General features: G+C 42.1%; 1 protein-coding gene across 5 annotated transcripts in view; it reads left to right on the top strand.

The window, feature by feature from the left end:
- The window catches only part of mib1 (MIB E3 ubiquitin protein ligase 1), a 60,505-nt gene that overhangs the window by 37,929 nt on the left and 10,146 nt on the right, over window positions 1-12,430 (top strand). For all 5 annotated transcript variants that reach the window (XM_053486430.1, XM_053486429.1, XM_053486427.1 and 2 more), the window contains exons 14-16: window positions 4,950-5,082; window positions 7,401-7,487; window positions 8,371-8,529. In XM_053486430.1, the coding sequence (XP_053342405.1) occupies window positions 4,950-5,082; window positions 7,401-7,487; window positions 8,371-8,529 (379 nt within the window). The remainder of the gene's footprint in view (window positions 1-4,949; window positions 5,083-7,400; window positions 7,488-8,370; window positions 8,530-12,430) is intronic.

Genomic DNA, 12,430 nt, shown 5'->3' with positions numbered 1-12,430 from the left:
CTGTTCGAGCAAATGCGGTGTGGAAAAAGGGTGAGCTTTTTAACCGGAGTGCCTTGAGGAATCAAGCGTGTGTGTGTATGTGTGTGTGTGTATGTGTGTATATGTATGTATGTATGTATGTATATATATATATATATATATATATATATATATATATATATATATATATATATATATATATATATATAAAATTGGGTCATGGATATTACTGTGCCGTCAGGTCCCTCGTTGACTCCGAACGATTTGTGTAAGAAGGACCGTCTAAAACGGTAAATGAATACTTGGCTAAAAGCGAGCTGTCATGCGCACTCATTTCTTCTGTTCCTCCCCCTGACCTTGTGTAATGATACCAGGTCTGAACCTAATGACAGGCGTAGGTTGCTCAGTAGCAAAAGCCGAGCTCTTTAGAGATTCATCAGAGAACTCAGATGCTCTTGCGAACGGCGTCAGATCAAAGCTCGCAGTCTAGTGCCGATGAATGCAAAGGAAGGTCAAAGAGAAGAAAAAAAGAAAATTATGCAAGTCACAGCTGACAACTTGCTGCTCTTATTAAAACTCTCGAGATGCCCCTTTAGCCATATTAATTACCTGATTTAAATTTTATGTGTAAAGGATCTCGCACCTTTTCAGATTTAAATGCTTCATTGCGCTTGCCTTTGTCCTTACTTAAGGTGGTCAGGTTTAAGGATTAAAACCATTAGAGTGGCATAACGGGTAAGTCCGGATCCGTGTTCCCGGATGATTTCTGCCTCTCTTCGACCACCATTCGGGATTTTAACTCTTCCGACTCTAAACTTTAAGGATGCAGTTCCTCCTAACTTCATGGCAGTTTTAAAAAAGATTTCCCCGGGTTCATGTATTTCAGAGAACATGTACTGGCTTTCGTCCTCCACGGCAGGTGTCCAAATCTGGAGTCCATTCTTCTTCATTCAGTTCCTCAGAACAATTCGTAGTTACGTCCTGAAACCAAAGGTATGCATAACTGAGATTAAACAGACGTCTTGACAAACTGTTATGATGGTTTGAATAACATTGCAAGTTCTGGTATTCGTAGCAGGCCTGGTTTAATGGGGAGAAGACGAGCGTGTCCAAGTAATTTTCTATTCCTTCACACACATCATGCCGAGGTCATTATTAATCCGATGTCGTTATGACATGCCACTCGACTTCCCTTTTGGGCACTGCAACCTGGACCTGCGGTTGGTCTTCCATTATAATTATTGGCCTCCCAGCCACCTTGGAACGTCCGCCTGACCCTCTCAAGCAATGAGCAAAATTGTGCCGAGGAGCTCTTTTTGAGCAGTGTCGAGCTCCTGCACTACAACAAATTACAGCGCTGCTGCTGCTCGCGACAACAGACCCCACTGGTGCACACCCAGGGGACCTTTGCGTCTCACAGGGTGACCCAGTTCCATCAAGGTTCTCTTTCACCTCACTTCCCCCACGACACACACACACACACTCATCGATGGCTTCTGTACCCTCGATGTTTATCCTTTAACCTCATTTCTCTCAAATCCTAAACATGTTTCGATTTCGCTAAGGAAATCACTTTCTTTAGGCTTCCTCAAAATTCTGCAGTGTCTGTTTAAGTGCGTATCCAGTGGACAAAATAACTGCAATGCAGCAATGCCAGAAAGTCATATCAATATTTGTGTCTATTTTTTTTTTTTGCCAACCTGACACTCCAGTGTGGTAAACGAGCATCATTCATTGACCAGACTGAGTAACCAAGAGTAAGGGGTTGGAACTGGGATGACCTGAAACTTCAAGATAACACTTTCTCAGGGATCCTCTATAGAGCTCATCAGCCAAGCACATCTTTAAAGAAGCTAAACTAACCTTGTTCTTGTTTCTCCAAGGGAGTGTTTGGTGTCTGATGCTGACACTATGGAACTATGATCCTTGGAAGGCAAATTGTTACACTTTAGATTTTGTTGTCTATTTAAACATTATTCCGTCCTTATAAATTTGTGTTCGATTCTCGGGTGATGCTGTAGCCTTGTGTAGCCGAAGGCCTAAAGACAGCTGATTGGCCGAGCTCACTCATTGGGGGTGGGATGTGAGGCACTTGTTGTTGCCCATGATCATGGGCGTCTGTGAGGTCATGCAAGTGGGAGGAGCGGATAATGCTGTCCTCAGTGTTACACCGCCCCACTGGTGAGTAAACGAGCAGATCAAAAGGATGCAGTAGGCTGGCGTCTGGAGTCGTTTGGAGGAAACGAGTAAGGGTCTTCAGCCCGTCCAGTGTGTCTGGTAGTAGTAGCCTTAATGTGGGAGCCCCCTAGTGATAGTTTTGGAATTGGATACGACTAAATACGGAGGAAATCTGAAAAAAATCTACAAAAAAAGAAAATTTGCTTCGGTGCAAGTCAAGAAGTAAACTCAGGGTTCAAGGATAATACAGTTCTCTTAGCTTCACCTTTCTGAAGCAGTCTGCCAAAGCAGGGAACTCCTAATGCTTTTGACTTAAGTACAATAGGATTTTATTTCCAATCTGTGGAGTATCTGACAAGGCTTGGAGTCCAATGATGTCGCTTTGAATTTAATCGAAATTGGCTATTTTTAGGATATAAACTGCAGGATAAAAACTTCTTTCTATGTGATTTCAGGAAATGTAGGGAACATGATTATTTAGTTTTTACACAGAAACACTGCTCTGTCCCAATTCTTTTCAAAGGTAAATTGCAGGTTTATTTGTTTTATTTTTACTTTACATCAGTGATTCCAGTAGAGAATTCAATTTGGTTTACGAGTGTTTTAGAATATGAGCTTGCTTCCGGAACGAATTATGCTCGTAATCCAAGGTTCCACTGTATATATTTGGCAGATGTAAAGCATACATGTCTGTTTTTTGTGTTAGTCCATTTTTTTTTAATTTTATTATAATAACAGTTTAAGGAGCAACACCTTTCAATAAAGAGTTGGAAATATATGCTTTTCCTGTTTTTCGGGGGGGGGATGTGAAAAGTGCATTATCTGAGTGGCGGGGTATCACTTTGTGGCAGATCTGAGACTTGCGTTAACTTATGGAAGGAATAGTTGAGGTGAACAGCACGAACATGAGTTTTAATTGTACTTTTTTGTCATAAAAATCTATTAAAGTTGCTTAACACACCAGACTTAAGATGCCGCTAGTCGGGTTTGAATAGTGAGGGTTTCTGCGTGAGGTTGGAGGTTGTATGGATTTTGTGTGTGCAGCATGTATACTGCAGTGCAGCTGCTTCACTCTGCAGCCCTGTAAGTGTGTATACTGCTGCTGCTGCTGACACCGACTCTCTCTCTCTTTCTCTCCCTCTCTCTGTCTCTGAAAAATAAAGAAAGGAAAGACTGATTGTTTGCAGGATCCATCACGTTAGTCCCAGAGGACTCCGAAGTCCAGCACTCGTCTCAATACACACGTGTTTTTTTTTTTTTTTTTTTCAATCAATACATTTTCTAAAAGACAGATGGATAATTTTTGCTCCTCTTTTACACTCCGACCCCACCCACCCCCATCTACTCTTTGCCCTCTTTCCTCCTGCATGCTTTCCTGGAAGTCTTGTTCTGGCTCAAACATTGATTGGAGATGTGAGATCCGGTGAGAACTGTCAGCCATAAAGCCTGCGCAGCTCGCCGACTTGTCCCTGTAGACCAGAAGAGAAATTATTCTTTCCAGGCAACGCGTCCTTTATCTGTTCTTTTCCTCTATTCCTGCATCTCCTCCCTGAACGCAACCTCTTCACACTCTCAGTAGTTGCGCTAATCGTTCTCAGATCTCATCTCCCCTTTTTTTCTTCTTTTTTTCTCACATATTCTCTTCCTCTCACGTGTAACGTACACAACCCTTTCCTCTTACTGCTCTCGTCTCGGCCTACCTTTCGCTCCCGTACCACCTTTTTTTCCCCCCATTCTTCTTCCCTCCAGCCGTAAACGATTTCTCATCTCGAGCTCTCCTCATTTAGAGGTTTGCTTGGCCGCTGCAGGTGCTGCACAGATTCCCAATCAGCTCCCTTCCTGCCTTTTTTCCTCCCCCTCTTTCCCATTACACACCGCTGATCCGGAGTCAGGCTCAGCGTCTCAGTTCTAGCAGAGTAGAAGTAGGAAGGGGATGAGAAGGCTGATCCCAGGCTCACGTGAGGCCCTGCAGTGCTCCTCAGGACTCTGTACCCTCTACGTGACCTTCACACCCCACACCGCAAACCCTCCACTCTTCACCGAATTAAATTCACCGACATCCTCATAGTTTTTAAACGTCTGCGTGAAGTGTAAGAGTGTTTTCAGGAACGTGATCCGTACATCGAGTTTATACCTAGTGTCGACATTTATTATTTGTTCCGTTCTCTTTATGTTCCCTGATCTTGTTTTCAGATTTACAGCATTTATTTATTCTTTTATAAGATGACCTAAAAATAACCCCTTCTCTCTCTCTCTCTCTCTTCTGGTTCATCTTTTTCCTTTTCTGCCTATTTCTCTCGTCTTCTTCTTGCTTCGATTTCCTTTCTTTCTTCTTTTCTTCTTTCTTTTTTACATTTCTCCCTTTTTCTTTTTTACTTTATTTTTATCTCTCTCGTTTCCACTTTTGTGCTTAATTTTCCTGTTTTTTTATTTTCTTCTCCTCTTTCTTTCTGTCCATCGTTTTTGTATTTTACTTCTTTGCGCTTATTTTTTTCTCTTTCTTTCTCTTTCTTCTTCTCTCTTTCCACCCCTCTCTCTTTCCACCCCACTCTCTCATGCTTTTTACATGTTTCTTCTTTCTTTTGCCTTCTTTCTTTTCCTTTTGTTTTCATATCTCTGTTCTTACTTTTATTTTGGTTCTCTTTTTTTCCTTTCTTCTTTTAACCCGTTTTATGTCTTTTCTTTCTTTCTCTAAATTTCCTCATCTCTTTATTGCCTTTTCACTTGTTACCTTCTTTCTCCTTTTTTCGTCTTTTGTCTTAATTTTTGTTTCTTCTCACTCTCTCTCTCAGTGCCATGCGCGTGCTGTTGTCCAAGCTGCCACGACCCTGGATAGTGGATGAGAAGAAGGACGATGGCTACACTGCCCTTCACCTGGCTGCGCTAAACAATCACGTCGAGGTGGCAGAGCTTCTAGTCCACCAGGTATACACACACACACACACACACACACACACACACACCTCACAGTGTGTGACACTCTTGCCCTGTTGTAACAGTCCCTCTCGCTCCCGGAGTGTCAGTAATCCTGTAATATTACCCGATCCATTTGGAAGTGTGAAAGCACCTGCGCTTACAGCGACCATAAAGCGCTCGACATTAATTGAAGCTGATAATTGATCCACTTACAGCAATTATAGTTGGAGGGCTCGGGAAAGAGCTCTCGAGAGTCTCGTAGTCTTCATGCTGTTTGCCAGAGCTCTCGTCACACGAGTCGCCGCTTAAGTCAGACAGCCAGTGTTTAAAAAAGGGGAAAAAAAGACGACACCAGAAGACAATCCTACTAAACATTACAGCTCAGGCGGGGAGACGATGCCCTGTTGCTCTGTCCCTCACTGTAAGGATGTAGATTTATATTGTTTTAAAATCTGCCATTTAAATCAAAATCACTTTCTGTTCGCTGTTAAGGCACACTCCATAGGGTCGAGCACTAACTAGCAGAGAGGGATGAAAATCTGATTCGGTTATGTATCGTGATTTATTTATTTATTTATTTATTTACCAAAATGCTTGCATTGGAAGTGGTAAGATATTGCAGTTCCTTTATAATCCTGCAGGTGGCGTCTGCACAGCCATCTGTAATACATTCTGAAAGAATCGCAAATTGCTTTAGCGCATAGCTATCGCGAATATATCGTATCGACCGTACCCGTCCCTAACGAGATGAAAGTAATGGCACCGCAGCACGGTGAGGTCGCGGGTTAGAGCCGATAAAACCCTTGAGGATAGTATGGAAAACGAATAAATCGATGAAAGTAATGGCACCCTTGGAGCTGGTATTTGTAGGCCGCCGAAACCATTCTGATGTACACCAATATCAATCATCATAATGCTCATAATCGAAGATGAACGAATGAAAGTAATGGCGCCCTGTATGGAGGTATACAGTAGAAGATGGACGAGTGATTGAAAATAAAGGCACCTTTGAAGTTGGTGCTGTATGCCAAAAAAAAACCTTTTGATAAACTGCGATGTATTCATTACAAGCATTATATAGGATAGTATAAGAGGTAAATAAATAAATGAAAGTAATGGCACCCTTGGAGGTATAGAAGATGGATGAAGTGAATGAAAGTAATGGCACCCTTGGAGTTGACACTGTAGGCAAAAAAAAAACTTTTTTTTTGATATACACTAATATTATCATCCCATGGTCCAATAAAATCACGCTCATTATAGAAGATTAATTATCGAGTGAATGTAATGGCACCCTTGGATGTATGGATAGATAGAAGATGTGAATGGAAAGTAATAGTGCCTTTGAAGGTAAAGGGTATAGATGAGTGATCGAAAGTAATTGTGCGTTTGGTGGTATAGAATGAATCAAAGTAATGGCACCCTTGAGTTATTCGGATTATAAGTTGGTACTGTAGACCAAGTTAAACAGTAAGATATACACCAACATCATTTTCACGCTCGTTCACCTTTATTTATTTATTGCAAAAGTCAACTTAGTTAAATCACAAAAACTAGTTGTTACATAATGCCTCCAGAAAGACTCCTCCTACTTTCTTTGGTCTTGTTGCATGTCAGGAAAAAGCTGCATGATCTGCGCCCTTGAGTTAATAATCGTATCAAGAGTTTGTCCTGCAGCTCATCTCGACTCGGCTGTGAATTTAACACCCAAGACATTATCATCGCGGCCTGCACCGAAGCTCAGGTGCCACTTCTTCACTTCCTCTGCCGCGTGACTCTACCCGTCCCGCTGGCCCGCCGTAGATAGAGCACGCTCCAGCTGCAGAGCTCGCTCTTCCGTCTCAGCGCGTTAGCTGGTAGTAGAAAGCCAGAGGGCTGGAGAAGGACAGAGGGTTCAGAGCAGTGAGACTTGAGCCTCTTTGAGCGCTGAGCCGCAGTAGGAGCTGCACTGCAGCAGTGCAGAGAGAGAGAGAGAGAGAGAGAGAGAGAGAGAGAGAGAGAGAAAGAGAGGGAGAGTCCGTGATGCTGAGGGGCTTCATTCAGGGAATATCTGAATACAAATTGCGTCCCAGTACCTCACGTTTCTAAGCACAGCTCGTGGGAGCAGAATGCGGCACATGCTAAAGTGCAAATGCACCCAAAAAAAAAAAAAAAAATGTCTATAATCTATTCCATGATATGTGTTTCTTTACTCTGGTGCATTTTTCACCGTCAGGTTTATTGCAGTTTTCCATAATGTCGTTTGCGCACGACTTCCAGACAAAACGCTCTCAACCAAACGCGATTTAAGCACTTTGTCTGTTTCTGTTTCTCTTCCTCCCTCGCAGGGAAGTGCCAGTCTGGACATACAGAACGTGAACCAGCAGACGGCGTTGCACCTGGCCGTGGAGAGGCAGCACACACAGATCGTCCGGGTGAGCGATGGCTGGTCTTCCCCTGCCTCTTTATTCTTTATTCCTGTTCTCATTTCCTCAGAATCAAACAGCTCTCCTTTACTGATCTCAATCGAACACACCCGCTCACCCCCTCTGTTCTACCTTCCTCCTCCTCATCCTCATTCTAAACCCGTCCACATTAAGGACACAAACTGTGAGAACGGCTCAGCTTGGCTCTTCCACGCATGGCCTCCTGCAGCAGAATTAGCCTCTGTGATTGAATTAATTCAGCCCCAAGGACTCCAGAGCGCTACTAGGCTCGAAGTGTGTGTGTGTGTGTGTGTGTGTGTGTGTGTGTGTGGCCTGAATGGGGAATTAGGGATTGAATGTTGGAGTGCCATCTTGTGGACGTGTCGCAGAAACTCACCCGCATATGGTCACGTTGGATATTAGTGTGTTATTGATTAATAATGTTAATAATACAGAAGAAATAAGTATTTATATAAAAAAAATTGCCTCGTATATAAAGTGTAACACACTACAGGAAAACAATCAACTGCAGTCTACTCTAACGGTGTTGTCGTTTTACGAACGTTTTACAGTTTCTTTTTTTCCTTTTTTTTTCTGAGAAACAAAGTATTTAATTTCATTTTTAAAACAAAATACATTTTAACTATGATCTGTCTGTCACTTTGTGTGAACCAGATTTAATAAAAATTTAATGTCAGTTTAATGCAAAAATGTAACCTTCATTTTTGTCAGTTCCGATGGGGAACGCTCGTAGAAAACGGTGTGTCACTATTATAGAAATTTAATATAGCAAGACGCTTAAAGAAGATATATATAAATATATATATATATATATATATATAAATTCTTCTTTAAGCGTCTTGTTAAATGAGAGTCCTTTATGTCTCTGCAGCTGCTGGTGAGAGCTGAGGCCAAGCTGGACGTGCAGGACAAGGACGGGGACACGCCGCTGCATGAGGCCCTGCGTCACCACACCCTGTCCCAGCTCCGGCAGCTCCAGGACATGCAGGATGTCGGCAAGGTGGAGCCCTGGGAGCCTTCCAAGAACACGGTACACACACACGCACACACACACAAACACACACCTTACATCGGCTTTAAGCGACACGGTTGTGCTTTGGGTCTTTGTGCGAAACTACAGGATTATCATCATGAAAAAGCCTAAACCGGCTCCCTGACACTGGAGACTCCTTACAGAAAGTCTGATTAAGTGCAAGTTTCTGCACAAAAACATATTGGATTAGTATAAATTTGTCCTGTACATTTTTGACCATTCAGAATTGAGAATCTAAGCCCCGTGTATGAGATGATCATTTATCTGATTTTATAATAAACCGGATTAAGTTGACGCCCAAATCAGAAAGGCTGAACCTCTCCGCTCCATCTGTGACTCCTTCAGTCTCTCCGTGGCTGTAATTGTGCTTCTCCTCTCGTACGATAAGCCACAGAGGGGCGCTGCTGAGATCAGAGCGAGATCAGCGGGAGGACGGCCTGGTCGCGCTCAGAAGCCCTAATTGAAATCTCCGGCACGTTCGCCTGTACGATCCAGCAGCGCAATAGAGAAAATTGAATTTCCCGGCCCAGCGGCTCCATCAGAGCAGATGTAAGAAGCGGCGAGCCAGGACACAATCAGGGGGAAGCGATCCAGAGTCATTCCAACGACAGTGTTCCCCTCTTTTTCTTCTTTTTTCCTGTCTTTTTTCTTTATTCCCCCCATCCTCTGACTGTCTCGCTTGTCCCGTTGACCCGAGCGTAAAGCAAGAGCGCCACAAGAGGGAAGAAAAAATGGCAGGGAAGTTAAAATAGCGTAACAGCTGCTAAATGAATCGCTTGTTCGCAGCCCATTAAGGGCCGTATCGGCAGTTCGGCGAGAATATGCGCACTCTGAAGTGCCTTCTTATGAACCTTTACTGCAAATCAGTGACTCCCAGAGCAGCCCTTAAAACACCACACACACACACACACACCTTAAAATGTTAAGTACACGAGGCTTAAGGACAGGCCCTGTGGATTAATGCTGCTGCTGAGATCGTGTCCTCAGAATGTAGTGAGATGGAACCATAACCGTTAGTGACTTATAAAAACACACACACACACACACACACTTAGTGTCTCATAGATGTAGGATGTTGCCAGATATTTACATATTCTGTTGATATTTGGGCAGTAAAATGATAAATGAACCGAGCACAAGGAAATAAATCATGCCATCCGCGCAGACGATGTAATCTACCCGTCTCTCAGTCTAACAGACTCTTCCCGAACGACATTTAAAGCATCATGCTAGCGTACACAAGTTTTACTTGCTTTTTTTTTTCTTTTAACTTACTTTAATATAATTATATAAATGATGCAACGTCCCTTCACATTCGTGCAACTGCGCTTTCAGAAGTCGTCCCGAGCGTGCTCAGATCTCCTGCTCGTGTTACACAGAACATGTTGTTGTTATGATTTGTACATGTTGAAGAAGCACAACTACAGTAAGCAAAAGCTTTTTTTTTTTTGTTTGTTTTTGTGCATCACAGATGCCGTACGAGGTAGTAAAAAAAAAAAAAAAGCCAGTTGGATAGATAAATACTAAAAACATTTAAAAAAAATTATTAGCCAATTATTTATTAGATTGCGTCGATCTCAAGTCTAAATGAAGTTGTAACTTCTTCACACAAGTTTCCGTCTCTCTTCCCCGATTTTCCACCTTAGACCTACAACCACCGGACATTTTATTAGGTATGCCTTGCCACTTGTTTAGTTTGGACCCATTAAAACTTCTTAAATTCTTCATCGTATAAATTCAACATTTTGCCAGAAACACCGGGTGGCGCTCCTGTCAAGGTTTGACGTCAGCTAACAACAGGAAGCTGAAGCTACTAAAATGATGACAGAAGACCATAAAAACGTTAATGAGTCTCGATTTATGATGCAGCATTTGGACGATCGGGTCAGAATTTCACAAAACGTGAAAGCGTGGATGCATCCTGCCTCGCATCTCGAGATCTAGTGCGGACGTCCAGGAGCCGTTTGCATCAGTGAAAAGCCAAGCGAATGCGTTCATGTGTTTTATTATTATTTTTTTTTAATTGTTTGTTTATTTTTCACGTTTCGTACAAGATTTAGTGAAGACGTATAGCAAGAAGAAAATGGAGCTGCTCACAGTTTGTTTTTTAAAGCAGCCAGTGCCAAGAGGAATCATGAATTTAAGGTTAAGAGTTAAGAGGTTTAATGTCCATGTATTTCATATTTTACTTAATTTGTGTGTCTTTGCACAAACATTTAGAAAATATATGATTGATTGTAGTTTTGGAAGTTATTAATTTTTATGTAATATTGGTAATATTTTTGGTGATATTTCATCATAAGAACTAAATTTGTATGCCCCGGTACCACTGTCTGTGCGAAAACCGTATTAATTTTAAACTATTAAAATCCAAATCCCCAAAATTAATTTTCTCTTCGTTCTCCTCCGTTCATGAACTTTGTGGATATTTTGCTCTAAAATCGAGCACATCGTCTAGCTAAAAGTTTCATCTTTATTCCCCATCTATTTGACCCGCTGTCCGACCTCCAGTTAAACACCGTCTCTCCTCCTCATTAACACCTCGTGCTGTCTGTTCATGTCAGATCCCCAAGACCTTCTGTCTCTCCCTCAGTCCCACCCAACACCCGACCTCTGACCCGCACAGATACCATCACCACTTCCTCATTCTCTCTGCCCTCCGACCTGCCAGCGGGCCACATCCGCTCCCTGCGACCGCTTTAATCTCACACACACACACACGCACACGATGGCAGGAGGCAGATCCAGGGCCAGGGGTTTGTCATTTATAATGCAGGCAAATGGCTCTGACAAATCTCTCACCCTTTAACTGGTGTGTAATCCATCCGTTTAATACGACTCCTCCAGGGGAGGCCAGGATGCTGAAGTGTGCCGTCGGCATCTTTTATAGAGAACGTACCGCAAAACATTCCAGAACATGTCCTGCGCATCGGCGTGGATCTTTATGGATCTTTCGATCTGTTTACTCTGTGATCACCTTTGGGCAGCTAAACGTAAAATATTTTTTTCTCCTTCACATTGTGACTAGAGTTTGTCTATGGGTGCGTTTTCATGGCAGGAACTCTTTAAGGAACCTTCAGGAATGAAGTACATCAGTATTTCCTGAATGTCGTAAATTTTATTTCCCGGTACTTTTCAGCAAGGATCCTGATGGAACTAAATTAAACCCGTCTTGCCTCAGGCAGCGTTTACACCCTGGCGGATCGCTCGTTCATGACGTTTAAAAACCTGCTATTTATAAAAACGTGTTTTTACCGCTAGAATCTTATCCGCTACTCACAGACTTTAGGCATTCCTCAGTGGCTTTGGTTCGTCAGAACCTTTTGAACAGATAAGACTTTTTATTTCCCAAGTCATAGCTCATTTTCCAGTTCCTGCGTTAGAATTATTATTATTTTTTTTATATAATCGCAATCAGCGACCAACCATCTGACCTGCCATAATAAAACCCTACAGTTACTTGGAAGTTTTTCAGCTACCCAAGAATTTTTAGTGATTTTCAACTAAAAGAGCCAATGAAAATTTTTTGTTTCCAGGCCATTGTTCTTTGGCATGTTTTTTTTTTTTTTTTTTTTTTTGGTTGTTTAGTTGTTCCAGAGTCTCTTTTTGTAGAACAAGGAACATTAGCGAGGATTTTGCTGTAGAAGTTCTTGGCAGGACATGCACAAACTTTCACACAATAACCAAACTTTACCTGCCTGAATGATTCGATTGCTGCAGCAGGTTTTCAGTCTGAAAAACTGATCTAGATCAAGATCTTACAAAACGTGTTAAAAAAAATTTTAATTCATAAAGAAAAAATGAATAAATAAAACTCTTAGAAATCATTTAAGGAACTCGATCACTTTCAAAGGTCTGAAACTTTCAAAGAGTTTTATTTTATTTTATTTTTTTATGA

The sequence above is a fragment of the Clarias gariepinus genome, chromosome 25 (genome assembly GCF_024256425.1).
Source record: "Clarias gariepinus isolate MV-2021 ecotype Netherlands chromosome 25, CGAR_prim_01v2, whole genome shotgun sequence".
In the NCBI taxonomy this organism is placed as follows: domain Eukaryota; kingdom Metazoa; phylum Chordata; class Actinopteri; order Siluriformes; family Clariidae; genus Clarias; species Clarias gariepinus.
The sequence above is the reverse complement of the archived record's forward strand: the minus strand, read 5'-3'. Positions and strand labels throughout refer to the sequence as shown.